Genomic DNA, 22,965 nt, shown 5'->3' on the forward strand with positions numbered 1-22,965 from the left:
CTAATTCTGAAGCTTTCAGGAAGAGGCGTACTGTGCAAATCTACAAAAAGCATGAAGTGTGCTCCGTGCCACCCAGAAGCAAGACACAATGAACAGCGTACAAGCTAGCTTTGCTCTGACAAGCCTTCCCTTTGCCAAGCATGCATTCTGCACAGCCCGGGCAGCAACCCATTTCTCCAAGCTCTGTAAGAGCAATTGCAGAGCAGGGCTGACCTGGGCACACCAGTCCTTCTGCAGAGCAACAGCGAGAGCTGCTGTGGGACTCGCCGCACAGCGGGAGTCACAACGCTGCCCGACAGTCACCGTACCACAGATCAGCAGTGCCTGCAGCAGGGCCTGCGTCCCTTCTTCCACCCCGGCTGAGACTGACGACAGCGCAGCAGAGGCAGGGAGCTAGTACCCTGCAGCCGATGCAGGCAGGATCCTTGCCTATGGCTGACAGTGGCTCTGTGCATGATGGTGTGCTGTGCCTTCCAGTGTAGCATCTGCTCGTGCTCCTGCTGAGCTGTGCTTGGAGAAGGCAGCCATTGCTTCCTTATTCTGAGGCACCAAATGGCTAAGCTCCAAGACAGCAAACACCACAAAGGAAGAAGCATTTTTCCAGTTCTGATGGGGACTTGCAAAAAATGAATGTATGTGGGCTGTATTTTCAGAGACGGAGAACAAGAGGATGTTGAAAACAGGAGAGTTTGTGGTTTGAACTAACTCTAAAGAGAAAATCTTGCAGCCTTGAAAGTGGAGAGACTGCGGAGGGAGGTGCGTGTCTCAGAGAGACACTTAGCATTGCCAGGGTAGGAATACAGCATATGAAGAAGGTCATGCAGGGCAGTGATGATAGGAACAACCAGAAACTCTGGTTATGACAAAAGCTCTAAAATGCCACAACAGAGTGAGATCAGAGACAGAAAAATACGGGCAGCTCAGCACAGGGGTCCTCAAAAAGCAGACCATTGGTACAGCCTCTGCATTAAGTGCAAGTTAGAGGAGCAGCACTGGATTTCATTGCCTGGCAGGGGCTGGACAGACCAACAGCCTGAAACTCACACAGGCGTCATTAATTTCAGCTTGCCCAGAGATACCCAATCTGTGCCATAAACACTGATATTAGCACTGAAAGAAAAGTCACCAAGCTGCTTCTCTGAGGATAAACTCAGGGCCTGGAGCAGAACAGGTGAACACAACATGTGTGCCAAAGAATGGGAAACGACACCATTTCCCAGGTGAAAAAGTACATAGTGCCGCTCGCTCCTTCTCTATAGCTGGAAGCAGCGATCTCAAGACAGCAGGGTCACAAAAATAGCAACACTGGAATGGAGGGAGATACGGGACACAAAGCCAGGCCTTTTGCCTGAGGAGATAACAGCTAGAGCAGGCAGCTGCCTTCCTGGCCACAGCCCGCCCAGGAGGAATCGACTGACCTGATAACTGCCAGGCTGAGGTCCCAGGGACACTGCTGTAGCTCCATACTATTTAGAGTACCCTGGACACTAAACCTAAAATTGCTAGTATATAGGCATTTGAAATTGAGCATGTTACTGAAGTCGGTTAACAGCAACAATCGGCATATTTGGCTGGGAGAGGAGGAGGAGGTGGGGGATCTTTGTCTTTAAAAGCCCCTGGCACAAGGCTGCTGAAGCCATCTGTTGTTCTGTGCAAAGGTTCATGTTACACATGCAGGGCTGCTCACTGCGACCTCAGGATTTGGGCACACGATAGAGTTACCAGTGCTTAATGAGTTACTGCATGCCAGGTGGGCCACAGCAGGAGTCTCTGTATGGGGCTGGGACACAGCAAATGCAAGGTGAACTACGTTAGCTGAGACCTCAGTGAAAGCAGAGGGTACCTCGGATCTGTGGTAGGGTTAAAAATGTGTGAAGAATCAGTTACTATTCTGCTTAAGCCCTCACATGTTGAATGAAGCAAACTTCTGTCGGGCTCGTTGACCTTAAATGACTCCTGAGTAAGATGAGGGGGTTTGCTGGACCAGGCTGTAGATGATTTAGCCAAGCAAATTCCAGATCAGTACAGAAAGTTTAATGAATCTCCATGTGAAATCCTTGTTTTCTGCCTGGCTCATAGTTGGCTGTTATAAAAAACCAACACGTTCTGCTGCTTGGATTTTGTCAGATATAGAAAAGCGAGTATTAAAACTATGGAGGAAGCCTGAAGATCTAATGAAACCTTAACTTTATAGGCGAATCAAAAAAATTACTGCATTTCAAAGGCCAGTGGCCAAGATAATAAATACTCATTGCAGATGAGATGTATGGTGGGGTCAATTCGGAGTGCTGCAGAAGAAGTTAAGTGGAGCACAGAAAAGTTCAGGAAGCTCCTTCTTGTCCTGGCAGCCTGGTGAGATGCAGGCAGCATGAAGGAACATCTCCCCAGGTGAAGCCAACTATCGTCCCTGCCTGGCTCTGAGACCAGGGCTATGAAACAGACATGCCATCATGCTCTCCTGTGGCTTCCCAGCCACATTTTTGCTCTCAGTTGGCAGCAGAGGAGGGCTAGCTTATCAGCCTTATCCCAGTCTTCTTGTGGACTAAACTCTGTTGAGCTAAGTGATGCAGAAGAAAAGCCTGCCCTCCAGTCATCGCACCCAGAGCAGCAGAGGGGCATGCAAGTTGTGCAGAGCACTTAATGAGAGGATGCGATTTCGGTGTGGCCAAGGGGAGCTGGCAGGTGACAGGGATGAGGGAGGCTTCATGTTTCAGCAGAAAGAGGTTTTCACAATGTCAGGGATGGCAATGTCAGTGGGGAGCCAGGGATGGAGCCTGGATCAGCCAGGGTGCAGGGTGAGGTGGGGGAGGTGGTAGAGTTGGGTGAGGGATGAAAGGAAGAAGAGCGGTGGAGGGGTAGTCACTGCAACCATGCATCCAGGGAGGGACTTGTAAGACAGATAAAGTGGATTTAAACTGGGTAAATAAAAAAGGCAGGGAAGAGTTTTCTGCAGGACACAGAGAAGTGCTGCCTACAATACTTTCCTCTCTTCATCTGATAGCTAAAGGCAGGTGCATGCATCTACTCTGCCCTGCAGAGAGCTGTGATAAATCCACCATGGTCCAGACATTTCCACTACACACAGGCACTGGGGCAGAGCTCAGGCCACCCCCTTGCCCGTCTGCTTTCCTCATCCATGACTGTGTTCACCTAAGCTTATTTACGGTCTCTGCCAACAGCAAAACGTGGCCAGGAGGATCACAGTCAGTCAAGCTGGTTTCCTCCTTGGGCAGGTGAGATGTGGTACGGCTCCCCAGCAGCCCTCCTCAGTGTGGCAGGGCAGTGCAGGTATTGCTGGGAACAGGCATGGCATCTTGCATGTATAAAATATTTACTTCGAAGGACTGGACTTTCTCACCCTGTTTATATACTGCAATAAAATGTTTGTTTCCCCCACTCTTCCCCAATGTCAAACCCTGAACTTAATACCAATGCAGTTACTATTAGCACCTGCCTGCCTCATCTACTGTGTTGATATGGGAGCCAGCCTGCATAAATAAACCACCGCGCAGGCATCCTTTCCCTGCTATCCTTGTCACCTCAGAGCTACCGAATGACCCAGAGTCCCCAGGACATGTGCACTGAAGGGATGGAGAGGGATGAAGGGGGAGAAGAGAGCAAGGGAGGTTGGGGTGGGTCACCCACAAGAGCCTGGGCATGGTCCAGGGCAGCTGGGAGGTTGGAAGGAAGAGCAGGAAGGCAGCAAGGGTGCGGTGCAGGTATCAGCAAGACCTCCTCCAGATGAACACCACCGTTTCCCCCCACCAGCCATCACCACCCAGAAGAGCTGCCTCAGGGGGACAGTGGGTAGCAAGGCTTGTTTTGACCGCAGAGGAAAGCAGGAGAAGGAGAGGGAGGCACTTACACGGGCTGGGATGTGTTGAACAGGCTGCCGTCGTACCTTCGCCTGACCCCCCAGGCTGCCCCCGAGCTGGACGGCTGAGCACGGCCTCTCGGCTGGGCCGCCAGTCTGGAGTGGTGATGACATGAATGAAATAAAGAGAAATACTCCGAATAGGAGAAACAGGTCATGTTGAGGCAGAAACAGAGACACACATCCACAGAGACGGAGCGAGAAAGCCTGCCAGTCAGGGCTTTGAATAAAAGCAGATGGCCACGGCTTGCTCTGTGCTGGATTCAGCTGCTCGCTCAGCTCGAGATTATTTTTGGCCCTCTGAGGAAGCGTCAGGGGATTCAAATGACCATATAAGACAACAGTGAGGTTAACCCTGCCACCACCACACAGGAAGCAGGCGCAAGGCGAGGTGAGGTGACATTCATCACCTCCAAAGTGTCACGCAGGCAGGTCGGAGGCGGGGGTGGAGGAGGACCCAGGGCCCCCGGGTGCCGGCTCTGTTTCCAGCTCGGCTCTCCCAGGTGGCAGAAGAGTTCAGCAATGCTACTCATCTGGAGCTACAAGCTGCAAAGATTTTCTCTCCAGTGGGAGGTCAAAAGCTGCTGGGCTGAGGCAAAGGCAGGACAGGTTAATGCAGAGAACTGCAGATACTGCCTTTTGCCAAAATAGCAGATGTCAAAGGACCCCCAAGGAGGACAGGACGAAATGGCCAGGGAAGCCCTTATTCGCCCCCGCATCAAGTCCCTGCGGCAGAGCTGACAGTACAAGTGCACAGTAACAACACCGAGAAGCCACAAACTTTGGTGGGAGCAGGACTGCCTGCTGTACAGCATCCAGTACATCCAATTCATCCTGATTCCACAGCTATGAAACACTCTTACTGCTCAGCAAATTGTCCCCAGCCTTGGAAACCAAACAATCACAGGTGGTAATGAGTGAGGCACCAGAGGATGGTGGAGTTATGAGAAAGAAGGAGGAAGAAAACTTCAGTTACTCCCAGCTTATTAAAAAAAATTAGTTTAAAAGGATATTTTCCCTGGGTTTTGGGATGACTTTGTAACCTCTTCCCCTCCCCCCCCCCCCCCCCCCCCCGCCCCGCCTTGAGAAATCTGCCTTTTAAAAAATGAAAGGAGAACAATGTCTGGGTTTGAAGCTGTCAGCAGGTCTCTGTAACCCACAGCCTACCATCACAGGGGAGGGGGATGCCACCACGCTTTGGTGTCTGGAGCTGCTCTTGGCTGAGAGCGGTGTACTTGAGGTCATACTCTGATCTGAAATAACTACATCCTTTAAAGACTGCAGTATCTAAATGGTAGCCAGCTCACACTGTTTTATATACCTATTTTTGGCCTCTCTCCTATGTTTTCCCATAACAAATGCTGTGCTCCCTCTCTGGCGAAGCCTAAGCTCCGTGTACAGTGTGCCCCCGTGGGGGAAAGGAGCCACTGGCTTCGGCTGGGCTTCTGTCATTCAGGAAAGCTTGTAGCAGTGCCCCTTTTCTTATTTTATTTGTTGCTTAAAACAGACAACATGAAGCAAATTCTCATTTCGCTGTGAGGGCATAAATTGTTGACCTCATTGGATTTATAGCAGACTCTGGCTTTCAAACTAATGACAGACTCGCAGAGTAGCTGCTTGGTAAAGCTAATTAGAAAGCACATGTTTTAACAGGGGAAGCTGTTTTTCTCTTCCTGGGCGGGGTGTTTGTTGGGACGGCACAGCTCAGGCAGGCGCTCACTCACCTTTGCCAAGGGTAGATGTGGTAGGGCGGGTTGTGGCTGCTGGCGCGGCTGGGGGTGGCCGCCTCGCCGGGGCCTGCCACCATCGACTTCTGGTGGCTCTGGGCAGCTGGCTGACCCGCGGGGTCCTCTTCCAAGCTCTGCTGGATGGCCATCTTTATAAGCTCGTCTTCACTCAAGCTACTGTACAGACTGTATTCCTCACAGTCTATCGTTTGTCTTTGAGTATTTGCTGCTGTTGTAGCCATTTTCTTTTTTTTTTTTTCTTTCCTGTAAAAGGAAATTGTGATCATCAAAATCTGGAAAATGAAAGAATGAAACTCATTTATCTTGTCCTTTTGTTCAGCTCTGCTTCTTGGTTAGACTGACCAGAACACCCTTCAGAAATCCTGCACCAGGGAGAGAACATTATCAGCTAAAATCTGCGTGTAAACATAATGAACTAACTCCTTTCTATCACATAAAAGTAACTGATTTAGCTGGTGTTTAAAAAAGGGAAGGGAGCTGCTGCAAGCAAGGCAGGTTTTTATCTACTTATTCTGATTGCCACGGCTCAAGAGAAAAATAGGTGAAGGAAATCCCCATAAGAGTAAAGAGATACAGCTTTGAAATTAATTTATTTAGAACACCAATGGACATATCTTTTTGTTGGTTTTTTTTTTGTTTTATTTCTTGCTCTAATTGCAGAAAATTAAGGGAAGAGGTTTGTCTGTCTGTTTGCTGATTTTCTGCAAGGGCAGGTTCTCCACCACGAAGTGTAAAGAGACTTCGTGGAGTAATTTTTTCCACCTTATCTGGAGATCTCTCAAGCAACATGCAAAGCTATTCTTTGAAGTGACTTTCTTTGTTTCACTCAGCTAGGAGAGCAACACGACACTGCTCAGTTTCACTTCTGATTTTTTGCTTTTCACAGAAAAAAGTTCAAGGTCATGAGCTTTAAGACTTATGGTCAGACTCTCTTCTAAAAACTGGTGGTTGAGAGCTGGAAATGAGAGAAGGGGGAAACATCAGGGCACACTCAGCAGTCACAGAATGACTGTGAACTGTCACCACAGCATGGACTCAAAAAAGGCAAAGACAATCCAAAATACTGCGGTATTTCCAGCAGTGATAGGGAAGTAATAATGCCATGAATGGTACAATGCTCTAGCACGATCTCATTCGGATGCCAGAGAGCACTCTGGCCATCAGTGTTCAAGAGCTTATTTCATGGGAGGAGATGGAAAAGCCTGCCTCTTTTAAGAAGATGACAGCCAAGGGGGAATAGGTTTGTTTTTTATAAGCACTGAGCGAGAACTATGTAAAATAATGGAGAACACCAGGATGAGGAGCAACGAGTACAAGCCACCCAGGAGGACATGGACAGGACAGGGGAGGACAGGGAGCCGGCAGAAGCGGACTGTAGAGGCATGTCCCCCAGGTGCAGAGAGGTGAGGGGCTGGCTGAGTCCACCGTGGGGTTGCCGACAAAGCTGCCTGCCCCCACACTGGCGCTGTCAGTCCCTGTCCCAGCGACGCCACAGCAGGGCTGGTCTCCAGCTCCGCACAGCCCTGCGGTGCCCAGCCATGGGTCCTACTGAGCCAGGCCACCCGGCAGAGCCACATGCGTGAGGATGGCAGAGCCACCCAGCCTCCCACTGCTCAGGACCTGCCTCCCGCCACACCAGCACCGCTGACAGAGCGAAGCCTTCAGCTCCCCTTCCCTGTGCAGCTGCTCTCTCCAGCAGGCTGGGGCTCTGCCCCTGGCTCACTGATTGCCCGGGGCAGCCTGGCTTCCTGGGGACTCGCACCCACGTCGATGGCAGTGGGGTCCAGCATGCCACGAGCCTCAGGCCAGGAAATTGCCCTGCTCTAGCAGTCCTTGCTACTGCATGCATGGCCAAGAGACAGTCCTGACCTGGAGGAAATGGTAGCTCTCCAAACGGCAACAGAGCCCTATCTATGCATGTCAAGACACCCATGTTTTTTTCTTTAACCATAATTTAAAAAAAACCAACAAACTAATACAGTTTTAAGAAATTGCAAGAGCTTGAATCAAGCCATAAGTAACTTAAAATCTTGGTTTTAAGCTTTTCACTTCAGAAGTGGTGACATCTCCCACATCAACAGCCACCTCAGGCTCCAAGCACACCCCAGAAGAAATGGGAAGAATTCAGGGTAAAGGGAAGCCCAGCAGATTTCAGATTGACATTATGACTTTTAACAACAAAGGATGTATTTTACAGCCATGAAAACTGCCAAAATAAAACCTTCTGTTGCTGTAAATAATGCAACCCAATTTTGTTGTTATTTCTTTTCTTTTAATTTTCAGCCAGATCTCTCACGGCTGCTGTCAGTTACCTTCTCCAGTGAAAGCTGGTGTGCTTCAGCTCTATGACCCTTGCTGTCCCAAGGAACCAAGCCCAGGCATCAAACCACTGATAGCTCCCGTATGGAGCCGCTGCCCTCCCCGTGCCCCAGCCGCTCCGGTACCTGTCCTTGGCTGTGCTCCAGCCAGCGGCTGGCCAAGAACCATGACACAGCTTTGTTTTCCAGCTTCTGCTGCTGCTTGGCTTGCTCAACTCCTGGCATGCTGGGCAGCACTTTCATAGTCCATCAGCCTAGGTACTCACTTAGTAACTGGTGCGCTGTGGATGTGTGAAATCCATGGGCTGGAGTCAGAGGGCTTGTCTGCAGCATCCAGCACTGCAATGTCTAAATGTAGGGACTCGGCCCCGATGGTGAGTCAGAGACCTAAACTACGCAGTCAGTGGAGAGGGCAGGATCTGATTGTAAGCTCCTAATGGAGGTGATGCACAATGACTCTTTGGAGGAGGCAAGAGTGGAGATCAAGCTGCTCCTCTCAGAGCAACCTGCACCAGTGGAGCCTGGGACACAGATCCCTCCTCTTTATCCTCCCCATCCCCACCGCTGGCATCCTGACGGCACAGGAGGCAGAGCAGGCAGTGGGTCCAGCCTCACCGTGCTTCTGAGCTGGGTGTCGGAGTCCCTTCGTGGGCAGTCAGGGCTTTGAGGGGTGTACAGGAGACCACTGCCAATGCAACTCCACACTCTGGCAGAGGAGCTAACTGATTTAGGTGCCTCACTAAATCCCCAATGGATCTAGGTATAAAGGCCATTTCTGGACATCTTCCCCTCCCTCCTTCTTTTGTTTCACACCTTGTTAAGGCACAGGGAAAGACAAGGAAGATTCTGAGTTTGGAGATCACTCCTATTTCACCCTCTTATTCTTTGTATGGGTTAACTGGGTCCCACCCACTCACAGAGAAAAGGGAGAACCTCCCCTGCATGTTGGTAATCCTCACTAATCTAAATATTTTGACAGGAGTCCCATGGAGTGCAGAAACAACAGTGTTGGCTGCAGCTCCTGCCACTGACTCATCCTGCAGGGAGAAACTTCATAGGGCCCAAAATAGAGAAAGCTTTCAGTTCTGCTAATCTAACTGGCACAACCCCGATGAAGGTGTGAGGGTCACATCCTGGGGCTGCAGGAGCTTTTGGGCCCATCCTGACAGCCAGGGACAGCTTTGGGTGTCCTGAACCCTTGCAGAGACTGTTCAAGTTGGGCTTGAAGCTGTTCGTGCATCCCATTGCCTGTCTCTCCTTGCTCAGACTGACCTGTGTGGTGTGACTGAGTTTGGCAGGAGGCGCAACATGTGCCTCCTCCCTATAGCTCGCTGTGTGACAGCCCCGAGCAGAGCCGAGCAGAGCCACCACGCTCCCCTTCCACCTGGAAATGCTTTTGTTTGAAGCTGCAGAGCCACGGGGCACCTGATTCAGTTTAACCTTCTTTCACTGCGGCTGAGCTCAGTGGCATCACCGTGTGCTGCTGCAGCTGCCCGGACCTACCCTGGCTCAGCTGACACAGCAGAGCTAAGATTACCCCATCTGAGGCCAGTGGTAAACTACCAACCATGGCCTTACGAAAGCCCACTAGGCTAATGCGCTATAAGCTAAATATTTTCTGTAATGAAGGTGTGAAAGAAAAATCAATCTTTGTTGCTAGGAACGGTTGAACTGGTTTGGATAAGTAAGAACTAGCCAAAGTCATCTTTCTAAATGCAGCTTGAATCTATTTGTTTGCTTTAAGCCTGTTTACTATAGGTTTAAAGTATTGGAATCAGATTTATCAGTTAAATGCTGGTTTTACTGTTCACCCTAACATCAGGTTTTTGGGGGAGGTTTTAATGTTTGGCTGTCCCCTGCATTTCTCTGGCAGCCCAAGAGCCCATCCTCACACACAGGCAGCACACAGCATTGCATCTACTGTAAGAGCAGAACCTGATTTTTAAAGCTGTGGGTATAGTGCTCTTATTATTCCTTAGAGATCGCTTTGTGTTCAGGTCTGGATGGCTTCACTAGTCCTCTCTCTTGGCAGAGACATGTCTTAGGATACTGCTGCCTGTGCTGCCATTTAATAGCTCAGTCTGACAAGATCTTCTGGATCAAAATTTATCATCATTTCCACATAGGGCCTGATCCTGATTCTTAGTTTTGCCATCCTGATTTCAGTGAGAGTTTGTTTATTTAGATGCAGAAATCAGACCTGTGCCATACAGGGGTAACTTAGCTGCATCCAATGACCAGAAGGTAAGGTTAGAAATTAAATACTTGTGCCAGGGCCAGGCTGTGACACTCTGCCCTGCGTTAGTGAGCAGCTGTACCTGGCAGATCTCTGAAACCAAAGGTACTACTCACCAGGGTGACTACTAGTAACCACTCACAATTAGGTTACTATTATATTTGGACTACAAGCTCTGTCACCATACAGTGTTTGGGAAAATGGGCCTCTGATCCCTGATGCAACATAAACAAACAACAAGGATTACAGCTGCCTTTGAACATGCAGAACCTCGCTATTCAATACCATTAGCATCTGAAACAACTGGTCCCTATTGATAGCTCTTCCTTAAAGAAAAGCTTAGCAAGGCTGCCTGTCCTCCTTCAATAGATCCCAGGCAGCAGAATTAGCAGAATTACTTATTGCTGTCGGACGAGAGTGGCAGGTGAGTGACAAGGTCATTAAGGGAGCAGAGCCAGGGACTTTGCTTGCCTTTGCACTGAGTTTACCCCAGTCAGCTTGTAACTCAATACAGGACCTCAGTATTTATGGCTCAGGGTGCGATAAACCACATTTCTAAAAACAAAAACAAGTCTTTGGAGGCTTCAAAAGAGCGAGAAGAGGAGCTGCTTGCTCATTTTGCCTTTTGCAAGAAACAATTGAGCCCCAGCTTCTGCAGATATGTGTTTGCCTTTCCATGTGTTTGCCTTTACTTCTGAAAGCAGCAGGAGCACGCACAGCAGGAAGGTAAACATGGCTGGAAGTCTTCACAGTAAACCAAGCCTCCACTTTAGTTCTTACTGCGGCACCTTTCAGGCCAGATCCTTTCCTGGCAATGGAAACTAGACCAATTTGCAGGACTTAAAGTACTCACATTTTTGCTGTATTTTAGGTCAGTTTCCAGATAAATCTTTGCAGTTCTCCAAGGATATTATATTGGATAATTACTAGTGGGAAGCAAATGATTTTTTAAAAACAGAAAGATTTCAGTGCCCATCAGATCTGCCAGAGCTGAGACATCAGAAGAATGACACCTCATATTGTATGGCTGCGGCAACAGGCAAACATACTTTGTAATGACAGCTTATGCAAAACGCTCAAGTTCTAGCCCAGTGCTGAAGGAGCAAAGCCAGGCTTCCCAAAGGAATCCTCCAAGCAAACAAATCCCCTTGTCCAGCCCCAGCTGTCAAAACAGGTCACCTATCAGTCTGGCATATGTTATGATGCCATCAAATCTTGATTCTGCACAAATTCTTTACTGGAAATGCATACACCTGCAAGTTTTTATTTCTTCTCAGAAAGCATTAATTCACGCAGCAATCAGTACAATATTAACTTCATGTTGTACCAACTGGAAATTTATAAATGAAAGAAATAATTTGCTGATGTCTTTTTTTTCCTTTCTACTGTGCCTTGCACACTACATTGTAGCTTAGCATGTTGTAACTACAACAATTATTTCTGAGCAAGCTATTCTAGGGACAAAGATACAAGCATCACCTGTAAGTGAAAGAAAAATAAGGAAATGACAGAGCTACAGTTCTGCTTAACACCAGTGAGTGTTTTATGGCTTATTTGAAAAAAAAAAACCAAAAGCAAACCACAAAAACTCCCAAGACTGTGTTAGGGTGTTAGGTTACAAACTGCTATAAGAATAAATATTTGCTTAGACATAGCAAACTGACAGATTGAAAATGCTAAATAAGTTCAAAACATGCATATTTGCATTACCTTTTTGTTCTGAAATAAAAGGGTAATAATACTGTTGAAACAGGTTATCTCCTTGATTAAGTCTTAATTCAGAAAATCCTCGCTGGTATTCATCTCCCTGCTTTGCCTGGATGTTTCGATCAACTGCAGGACAGCTTTGAAACACTCTCACTTTGAAGCCTGGAGTTTATTTCTGGATCACCCCATGATCAGCGAATACAAGCCAAAATATAAGTTGTTCTGAATCTCAGATTTCCTGTTTGAAGATGCACGGCAGAATCCTAAAGTTCTTCTTTGTTGCATTATCTGAAGAACTTCACTTCATCAAGCATCCTGTAGCTAAATGACACAAAGCTGACCTTTCTATTACATCATTATTTATTGTCCCTGACAAGTAGACCATATATGGACATGTTTCTGGAACCTAAAGAAGAAAAAAAAATTGCCGTATAATTTTGAAGTAAAATATGTTGTCCTGGAGAGTTTTATTTACTTGGGGAGAAGGGAGCTCCATTTTCTTTTCTTTTAGCTGCTGCTTGTTAAACAAAACAGCCAAACATTACATGGGTATTTATTGACGTTTTAGAGTAGTTCGTATATTTTTAAGGCTGCAAGTTTGAGACTTCAAGATTCCAAAAGATGACAAAAGCAGCCGTGAACCTGTTCCAAGTAGTATTTGTAAGAGCTTACTAGTGGAAAAGAACTGCTTTAATACCATGTAAATGTGAACGACAGACCCTCTCTCAGACTCCTCGAGGCTGTAAATGTGAGATGGTAGCCATCTTCCCCACATCTGGCAGAGGGCAGGCTGGCCAAGGAAGAGAGAGCACTGATCCAGGGATGAGCTAGCAGAAAACAGTCAGGCACATACAGGAGAACTGACACTTGGATTAGCTGGAACTTGGGGATGATACTCAGTTTGGGAAGGTTTCTATGTATTTGTCCAGCTAATACGAAGAATGAAGGGAAGCTATAATACAGTATCAAAATGATGCCTATGCTTTTTCCTTCAGCTCCTGCTTCACTGATTCCCATGGCAAAACATTGCATATAAAGAGAATAAAGCCTAGATTGCAATGGGTCTGGTTTCCTTTCTGAGTACCTTGTCGAGCCTCAGGCTAGCTATACTCACCCTGTCAGTGCATAAACACCCCCATCTAAGGCTTAGCAACAGCAATCTTGAAGGGAACGAATTTAGCAAGACCATGTCATCCACTAACGTGATCCCTTCCAACTCACCTGCTTCGCTTGTAGGGTCTTTCAGGACCAGCATCATTCCCTCTCCATGCTTGTTCCTCGATCCGACTTGCTCCGGCATGACAGGATGGCCAGTACATGACACATCCCCCTTCCCTGCTGCCCACAAAACCATCTGCCCCTCATAACTAGTGCTAGGGCTGTTGTTTTGTCCAAAGTTAAGGACAATCAGCAGTTACTGTGGCAGGCAAAGGAGCCCTGGATGGCGTCACCAAGAGGGTATGAAACTCTTACGCCCTTGACGTGTCAGCCAACCCTCCGTGACTTTTAAACAACACCCAGCACTTTTTTTCCCTGATATTACTTTAAGATTGTAACCAGCCTCGGCTTAAAACCAAGAGTGAGTATCTCCCACGTTTAACCCTTCTGCTTGCCTTTTGGCAGTCTCTCATCAGATCCACACCCTTGGCACTCTTACGGCCTGCTTAATGTTCCACTGAACTCAAGGAACAATGCTGATACTGTGATGCAGATTCACACTTGGCAAAGGCAAGGGTGCCTATGTCTTCCAGGATGGACTGTTTGATTAGAAAAAAGATACTGGGGCTCAAGGTGCCATCAGCTATGAACATTGCAGGTGGTTCCCCATGCCATTCACACCAAGCACACTGCAATTCCCTTCCCTCCCACATTCCTGGGTTTCCTTGCAAAGCCCTGTGCACCCCTTTGATGTATTTGGAGCTCCTATGAATGCTGCTGCACCATTTTCCAATAAAAGCACAGGACTCTGCTTCAGAAGATATATTTTCAGATACCACTAACTCTCCCTTTTATCTGGAGTAAATCATTGAACTCCACTGTGTCTCATTTTCTTCATTAGTGAAGTGGAAATAATCAAATGCATTAACTTCAGAGAAGAGTCCAAAATACCTTGCAGATGGGAAGCCAACAGGACTACTTATATGGACAGAGATTGCCAAATAAGACACCGAATAAGACCTTATTTAATTAGTATCTGTGAAATACTTTGGTATCCTCAGAGGAAGACCTCGTAGAAGTTTGAAATATTAATTACAGAAATATTACTATACAGGAATGAAATCATACGTTTGGGGATTGATTTTTTTTTTCCCCAATAAAACAATGTTGTGGCTTTATTACAACACATCCAAAGCATAATAATAACAATCATGATGATTTATTAGCATTGCATCAGATTTGCTAATATTTCCCCTGGGGCATGCGCAGTTATAGATCTGCATTTTCAGCTTAACCCCAAGATATTCCAGGAGATTACAAAATGTCACCTGCAAAAATAAATACATAAATTTACGCTATTTTCCAGGACAGATTTCAAACTCAGACACTGCATATTAGATCTGTTTGCTTTCTCTTTAAATAGAAAATGATGGAAATAGCCAAGTCATGCTGATGGAGGAGTCAGCTAGGGTCTCCCAAACAGGGTGCAATAAAAGAGATTTGAATCTGAGAGAAGACAAAGAAGGATGACCACATAAAAATGACAAATGGCAAAATGAACAGCAAGATTTGCTTTATTCTTCATGGTTCCTCAAAATAGCCAGCAGAAGTCAGGTTAGGAAAGCACATTTAACATTTCCTTCATTTTTGGATTTGTTCAGAGTCTTTACTTCCATTAGTTGAATTAAGTAGCCCTTCCGCTCTACTAAGCCCTTCAGCTCTACTAAGCTACACAAGTGAATCAGGCAACTGAGGCTGGTGAAAAAAACAACGTTCATTTGTGCATCCTGGGAGACCGATGAGCTTGGTACAGACTCATTCTGTGTGCAGAGCTGCCACAGATGTGCCATCACATGATGAAATACAGGTGAGAATGGACATTAGCACAAACTGTATTCTTGTCCATAGCCTATAACTGCCAACGATGACTAACTCTACTGTATCCAAACACTTGGCTCATGTGTGGCTGTTCTGAAAGGAAGAAAATACTGATTAGTTGTGACAGTAACAGTCACTGGACAGAAAATCCTCATAATACTTTGCCACAGAACAGCATACTGCTTTGTGCACCAATTACCTGGAACTGTTCCCTTGTTACTTATATCTTGTCCGAACTTTTTTACTCTCGAAAGACAGCAAGATGTTTTGGGTGGCATATTTCACTGAGAGCATAGACCTAGGGCACACAACTCTCTACCTTTTGCCATCGTATTCCAGTGAGCAGAGCTTTGCATTCAGTGTTGCCATGCTGTGCTTCCCTCAGATGCTCCCAAAGATTAAATGCAAACACCAGAACCAAAAGCAACTCTCCTGTGCTGCCTGCTACACAACCCACGTTCAAATAACAAGAAGACAGAAACTCCCACGGGGAAGATGGTTTCAATTTCCTTTGCAAGAAATGATTGCTTTTGCCACAGTACCCTGAGAGAGGCAAGGAGCCAGAGGCACTCGTATGGGAAAAGGTGCAGGATGTCACATGTACCCAGGGGTAAGGAATACAATATACATTATTTCTTGCTGACTCTGCTGCCTAAATACATCAGTGCTGGGAAGATGTAAGTGTTTTGAGATCACTCAACTAAGAGCATAATTCCCCTTTGAGGAGGAATTTATCCCACTCTTAACGGCTGCTCACTCACACCTCCGAGTCAGGGTGGACTTCGGCTTGGTGTATGACTTCCACCTCTGCATAGTGGCTCCTCACAGAAAATTTTTACCTTTCAGATACAATCAAAATGGAGTCCTCACTCCTCTGGAAATATGACATGAGCACAAAGGGGAACACCCAGTATCCAAGGTCCTAAGCCCCATTTCAGGTATCTGATGACTCAGCCCAGACCTGCCCTGCCAGTGAGCTTTGGAAGAGCCTACAGCTACTGCAGTCACTGCCTCTCTGCAAATGTCATCATAAGGTCACAATCACTGACTCAAACTGAAAGAGGAATCAGTCAGAGGGAACATGAAATGCTAATACGAAGTGAACACAAGCCAAAGACTATATAAACAAATACATGTTCCTTGGAGGAAGAGGAAAAGCATAAACATCTTTTAGTTACACTTTGCTGTGCAAATACCATTTATCTTATGTTATAATGTATGTTAGTAAGAATTCTAATGAAAGACTTGTCTTTTTCTTGACCTTTACAAAATCCACAAAATTCAGAGATGTTGCTGCAACCCCATTGCTCCGAGGCTCTTGCAGGGGAGGAGGAGGATGAGAATGGCAACAAGAGACACAAGCTTCTGTGAATAGCGAAGGTCTTGGGAAAAACAGCGACTCCAAAAAAGCAATGATGGAAAAGTGAAATTGATTTTGATGGGAAACAACTTTTCCATAGTTTTTTTAAAGTAGTCTTTGGCAATATACAATGGGTGTTTACCTCTCCATTCAATCCCTTAGGCTAGTTTGTGAACAAAGTCTCTTTTGACGCATTTCTCTGGTACCCTCTAATTCCTTTAGGACTGATTTTTTTCTAACTATTGTGCCTGCTGTATGTAATAAGACCTGTTGCATTGCTCTCCTTCCCTTCCCTCAATGACATGAGAACAACAGGCTTTCTAGATACGGATCTGTCTTTGCTTTACTATTGCCACAGATAAACAGCCTTCGAAAACCAAAAGATGCCCCTACCTAAATTCAGCAGCTTGCAGAAATGTCCGTAACTTTGAGCACAATGAAGTTCAAGGAATTATGACTTTCTATATGCTTGGAATTAAACTAAGGCTAGCAGGTGCTACCGGAGCGGCAAGGCAGAGCAGGACCCTTCTGTGCACAGCCCCAGGGAGAAGTGGGTGGGTTTGGTTCCTGAGAGATGGGCTCCAGTCTGGCTTGGGATGAATGCTGAAGGTGGCTTCTGGCCATCCCAGCTGGAAGTGGGTTCGCTGTCATGGCGCTCAGAAATTCAAAGCAGGGGGACAAGCTGTCATCCACATTGACTCCTGCCGTGCTACACTGGTCTGCTCCCCCGATAAGATGGCCAGGCCTGGGACATCATCGGTTGCTGTGCAGACAAGAGCAGCGAAAGAACCAGAGTAGACTGTGGGCACTTCATCATCATCTCTATTTACCCAGTGCTGTTTTTGCTGTGCGGTCAAATTCATATGTAATAAATACAGTATCTGGAGCCCTGATCAAATGAACTGTCCTTTATACTGCCACTGACAAACTTCGTTGTCCTGCACTGACTGCTTTGAGCACGCATGAGAGACGACCAGAGGTTTATGCCTCCTTTAAGTTCAAATCACAATGCAAAAGGTTTGTTTTGCAGTGCTGACATTTAATGATTTGCCCTACATCTCTCAGGTTAAATTTAGAGCTAAATTTAGGACAAGTGTCTGGACAGAATGTCATATGACACCAGCATATATCTGTTGCACAACATGCCATACGAACATGTCATATTCAACTCAGTTAAAAATAACCGTGCACTTACCTAATTCAGCAGGCTTCTGGACTCTATCTACTGAGCTGGTAAGCAGACAGTGCAATAATAAGAGTCACAAGCATACTGAGGGAAGAGACATCACTAAAAGCAAGAAGACAGAAAAAAAGAATCTTTTTCTGTATTTGTGGTCTCTTTTTTTTGTATCAAGTAGTAATTATTGTCCCATAGCAATTTATGTATGACAGTCTAGATTACCTTAAAAATGGACATGAATAGGTAAATTAGAGTGGAATTGTGAATAGAATTGTAGGATTCTTCCCACTGAAGTGAGAGATGTCTGATTCCTCAAGAGCGGAGTTAAGTGGCTGTTAAAACTCCCACCGTAAGCCTAGAAGAGGACAGATTCTTTCACAGTTAAGAAGTAGCTTGCTACATACATGGTTTCCTCAGCTACAACAGGGCTAGATGGCACCAGTCAGCGTGGCTGAGGCAGGGAGACCCAGATCTCTAAACTAAGCATCATTAGCTTCCTGAGCTGTGCTTGGAGATCATAGCTCCAGGGAAAACCTGAGCACAGGAAAAAAAACCTGTTATACAAGTGTCAAAACCACAAAGTGAGATGGAAAATCTGTTTAACAAACACCTTTACAGATAAGATGAGAACAAGCACAACAGCCCAGATGAAGGCCAGAGTAAAGAGCTGAACTTCAGCCAAGCTGCCTTGATGTTACTGAGAGCTGTAACAATAAACCGGATGTATTTTCTCCATTTGAGCTGCTGCCGTGCTTCTGTCCTTTGGCATTTATCTAGGCCCATCTTGCTGATAAGGAAAGGTTAGGGTGTCTTCACCCTTGGCCTTGGATGGTGGGGCTGTAGGTGCTTCGGCCACGTGCAGGTGATGGCCATCAATGCCAAGCTCTCCTCCGGTGTGAGGAGCTGGCAGCCTCCGTGGCTCCTTGCTGCGGAAATGTCCTCGTAGGTCCCCAGCTGGTGTATGGAGTCCCCGTCCACCCGTGTCCCTGGAGCTACAGCCTGGCAGAGGGAGGGTCACCAGGATGAGACAGAAAATGCTGAATGCTGCTGGCCATCAAACGGAGGGTCCAACAGCTGTAATGTGCAAATCAGCTCGTTATTAGGGTGCAGGGAGAGCGCCAAGGCAGCACGCAGTGCTGCTGAGCAAGCACTGCGGGAGCGCAGGGAACCAACGCTCCTGTGGCAGCTGAGCAAGGAGAGGGTTTTGTTTCAAGGCATTAGAAGTGGGATACAAACAGCTCCCTGCGTCACTAGGCTAAAGCTGGTCCAGCCCAAAGGGAGGGGGCTGATACCTGACAGTTGCCCAGTAGCTGATGGGAGTGCATGCAGGCTTGATCTGGGTGTGGGGGCAGGATGGTCGATCACATCATGGGCTACAGTGGGTACTGCCGTCTCCTCAGCCAAAAAACTCTCACCCTCAGGTGGGACAGTCTTTTGGGACCAGAGTGAGGCACATCATTACCGTGTCAGTGTAGGGATATCTATCCGTCCACTCTGTGCTTGCTCTCCAGATACCGAAGCACTTTGCTATGAGGGCATGCCAGCACAATGCCTTTCAAAAGTGCTTAAATCATGTTTACCATTTTTTCCTTTAATGAGTGATTTCCTTTTGACCTGAGATTGTGAGACAAGTTTAGATGTCTTAAGCTACTCACACTATATATGAGTGTAGGTGTGTGCATGCAGAGTGTCAAAGATATTTTTATTGAAATGCTGCAAAGACTGAGTCATTTCTTGGTTGGCAAGTTCTGTTTTTCATGAAAACGGTTTTGCTTTCTCTGCTGTGATTGTACATCATGTCTGTCACATGAGTTGTGGTCATAGTTATGTATCATGGATTAATCTCTGATACAATCTTATTTTCTGTTGTTTGGGACCTAAAAATCAATCAGGCCAATGGTCAGCTTAAGTAGACCCCATAGCCTGACTCTGACAGTGGTGGTTTAGAAGCATTTGCAAGAAACTTCTGGCAGGATAAATTGTTCCCCTCAGAGACATCCTGCCAGCTCATAAAGACTGGTTTAAATCTTCAGAACTTGGCACTTTGCAACTTTTCCAAATGTTTTTCTGATTATTTACTTCTCAACAGTCCCATTTTCATGTAACGCTGAACCCAAGTTTGAATCTTGCTAAGTTCTTTATCTCTGTGACATTTTGAAGCAACGAGTCCCAGAGCTGCAAATAGCACATTTCTGTGCTATTGTTGTCAAACTTCTGACAACCTCTTGCTGTGTACCAGCAGAGACCCACATGTGGCTTTGAACACCAGGAGCAGGGACCTCCATCACTGATGGATGCTGGCACTGTGAGCCAGGGACTAGTGGAAAGCAAGGCTGCACGCACCAGCCTAGCTTTTGACACATTGAGTCACACAGAAATGACATTGGGGCATGCTGCGAACCCTTTCAGGTTGCGCAGGAAACTGTGGCTAGCTTTCAAACATAGTCAAAGAAAAAAAAAATCCCAAAGCTCATACATGCATCAAGACTTCACTTTTGCAGGCGCCAGCTCTTAGCCAATGTGCCAGCACACTCACCGGGGCAGCCTGTGCAGCACGTGGCACCAGCAGAGCCTTAGACACATTTGTGTCTGGCAAGAGCCAAAACACTCCTATCACAAAAAAGTGATTGATAGTGTAAATTTTCACCAGTGTTATGAAATGTCTCTGGCTATTGGTTCACTGCTCAGGATGTGAATAGGAATGGAGTGTTTCATAATAATTTTATTAATATATTTTTTTTAAAAGGAGAAAAAAAAGGGAAGATTTACCAGAAACTACTGGAGTAATTGGAGGGTGCTGTCCTTATCACTGATCTTTGTAACCACAATCCATACCACATATTTGGCCTCAGGATCAGTTTGTTTCTGCTCTGCATCACATCTGTATAACAAAGCGTGGGAACCAATATCCATTTAGTGGTATGCTCAGGTATATTGGTTCAGTACCAGAGAAGCTGATGGTGTCACACTGGAGTAAGTGAGGACAAAGCAATCAGTCAAAACCCACTAAGGTCTCATAACATGCTGGAAATAACACACATAAATATGCAAAGAAAGAATAGATCAACCAGGCATTACCAACCTTTTCTTTCCCTAGTGTAATTATACTTTATTATTTATGACAAACTATTATTGTCTCTTCTGACCCTTCTGTCATGCAAAACACGCAAATGAATAAGCACTCACTCTCTCTTCACATGTATATGTGCACATGTACAGATATCTTACTGGAAATCTGCTGCACTTGGGTGAAGAGGGTGAAGTCCTTTACCCGAGATATCCGTTACAGGTACAAATTAGTGTAGCAAGAGAGCAGCTGGGGAAAATATTGCAGAAGGTGTGGGCTTTCTCCAGCTTTCTTCCGATAAAGAATTCCTTCATATAGCTAAAACTCTACTTCCAGATGCTTTCCATCCATCCTTAAGTTCTTCACTGTATGCTGCAAAAGTGACAGAGGAGGCCAGGGAACACAGTCTTTTGCATTTATTTATGTAAAGAACGAGCAAATCTTTAGCTACTAGAAATCAGTATATCCCTCTTTATTTTAGTGGAACTGTACTCGTTTCCAAAGAAGGTGCATCTCAGGCCGAGGAGCACAAGAAGCACTTCAGGGAGAGGCATGTATATTCCATCAAGACATTTTTAAAATTGTGTCTCAGATCTGTGAAATAATGTGACATGCAAATGGCACACACTGACTTGCCGTATGAAGTCCTCATGACACATTAACACTTTTCCTTTTTGAGCTCCAGAGTGATATCCTATGTCTGGTAAGAAACAAAAAATAAGACTCCAGGCTCTTTGGAGATGAGTGACAACCTCTCTGCTGATCACATATGGTTCAGGGTAATTTGCTGACAACCACAATTGCAAATAGACCTGGAACAGACCTGATGACGTACTTGTGCACAGGGTCCACCACTCTGAGTACAGCATCAATGAAATATAAAAAATAGGTGTGCATTATGCAGATGGTTAGGCTGAATTGGAGCAAGCAGAAAAGAGTTTGTCTCAGGAAGTATATGTCTTTACCATCATGGGTGGACTAGTCAGAGTTCTGTACGGGCTGAGCATCCTCAGGAAAAAACCATCGTAAAGATTAGCAGCACAGTATGTATATTAGCAGAGAACCAAAAGAAATTACATAAAAATAAAGCTACAATTACATAGAACTAAAATGGCATAACCCAGATATAAGCATGGGACTCTGCACCTCTTTTTCTTATTTTGTAGAGGAAAAACACACTTTGCTGTGCAAATCAAACAAAATACTGCTGAGAGAACTGCAGTTTGGAAGAATATAAAAAAAAGATAAAATTTGTGTGTCATCTCTGCAAATGCTGCAGTAGATATACAGACATGCACACACAGATGCAAAGAGAGGACTGGGAACTGTGTGTAAAAAAGGACAGCACCAAGCAAGTCAAGCAGCTTCTGAAAAATCAAAGAAATCTAATCCTAACGCTCCAATTCTGTTTGCAGCATTTGTATTTTGGAGGTATCCTGGGAACTGATTATATTGAATTTTTGCAGTTGATTTTGAAGCTTTGAGGCTGAAATTTTCCCCGAGGTGTTACGTGTGTCAAGGAAGGGACATTTGCCCAGATAAGGGTGTTAACACGACTTGGCAGATCTCTGCATAGTGGCATGCAGAAGAAATATTTGCCAGGGCAAGCCTTGAGGCCCGTGATCACCTCCCCCACCATGTCTGCCTGGACACGGCCAAGGCTGCTAGAGGAACAGGGGCTGCGGCCATGGCTGGGAATGCAGCTCCCCACAGCTCCCCTTTGCTCAGCGGAGATCGGCAGGAGATTTGCATTCATCTTGAAATTTATATTGCTCCAAATCGTAGTTTGGTATAGTTAAAACAAAGGAGGTTAGATTGTGTTGATGCAGGCAGAGGTTGTTCAAAATTTTTCTCCCCCATCTCCGCTCCCTCCCTTTGCAGGAGAAGTCATCAAAATACATGCGGCTTAGTGCGCAGAGCGCTGCATGTCAGGAAAGACACCTACTGCGCTCTCAACTGATCATGAGTGACTGGGGATCCCCAGCAGTCTCACATGAGGTATTTGCTGCAGCTGCAGAACAGCAAAAGAAATGTTTTGCTGACCCAGTTGGGTGAATACAGGTAGATGACTTAATTTCAAACCCCACCATACCCTTGAATTTAAAAGAAGAAACCTTTATGGGGACCCTGCTGGTTGGAGATTTTCAGAAACAGCAGTGTTCCTAAAGAATTTAGGACAAAAAGGAAGAATGGGTGAGTAGTAACTTTCCTGTACATGTAAAACAGCTCTATCTGTAAATGTAGTGCTGTGCACTTAAGGGTGGCGTCCCAGCAAATAAAAACAAACTGGGATGATGTCAGTAGGCACTGACTGAATTTAAATCTGTCTTGCAACATAGGGAAGGGAGATTGTAGAAGGCAGTGAGATGATTCATCATTGCAAAATCAGGATTTATAGCAGATAGTATGGAGTCAATAAAAATAAAAAGACAGAACAAC

The 22,965-nt window shown here is 46.0% G+C and overlaps 1 protein-coding gene across 1 annotated transcript in view; it reads right to left on the bottom strand.

Moving 5' to 3' along the window:
- ASB2 (ankyrin repeat and SOCS box containing 2) overlaps window positions 1-12,147 on the bottom strand; it is a 30,380-nt gene extending 18,233 nt beyond the window's left edge. Inside the window, exons 1-3 of the mRNA XM_050898338.1 lie at window positions 11,887-12,147; window positions 5,599-5,865; window positions 3,866-3,970 (exon numbers count right to left, since the gene is read on the bottom strand). Coding sequence (XP_050754295.1) covers window positions 3,866-3,970; window positions 5,599-5,843 — 350 coding nt within the window. The 5' untranslated portion in view covers window positions 5,844-5,865; window positions 11,887-12,147. The remainder of the gene's footprint in view (window positions 1-3,865; window positions 3,971-5,598; window positions 5,866-11,886) is intronic.
- Between the last annotated feature and the right edge of the window lie 10,818 nt (window positions 12,148-22,965).

This window comes from Gymnogyps californianus, chromosome 5, assembly GCF_018139145.2.
Source record: "Gymnogyps californianus isolate 813 chromosome 5, ASM1813914v2, whole genome shotgun sequence".
Classification (NCBI taxonomy): domain Eukaryota; kingdom Metazoa; phylum Chordata; class Aves; order Accipitriformes; family Cathartidae; genus Gymnogyps; species Gymnogyps californianus.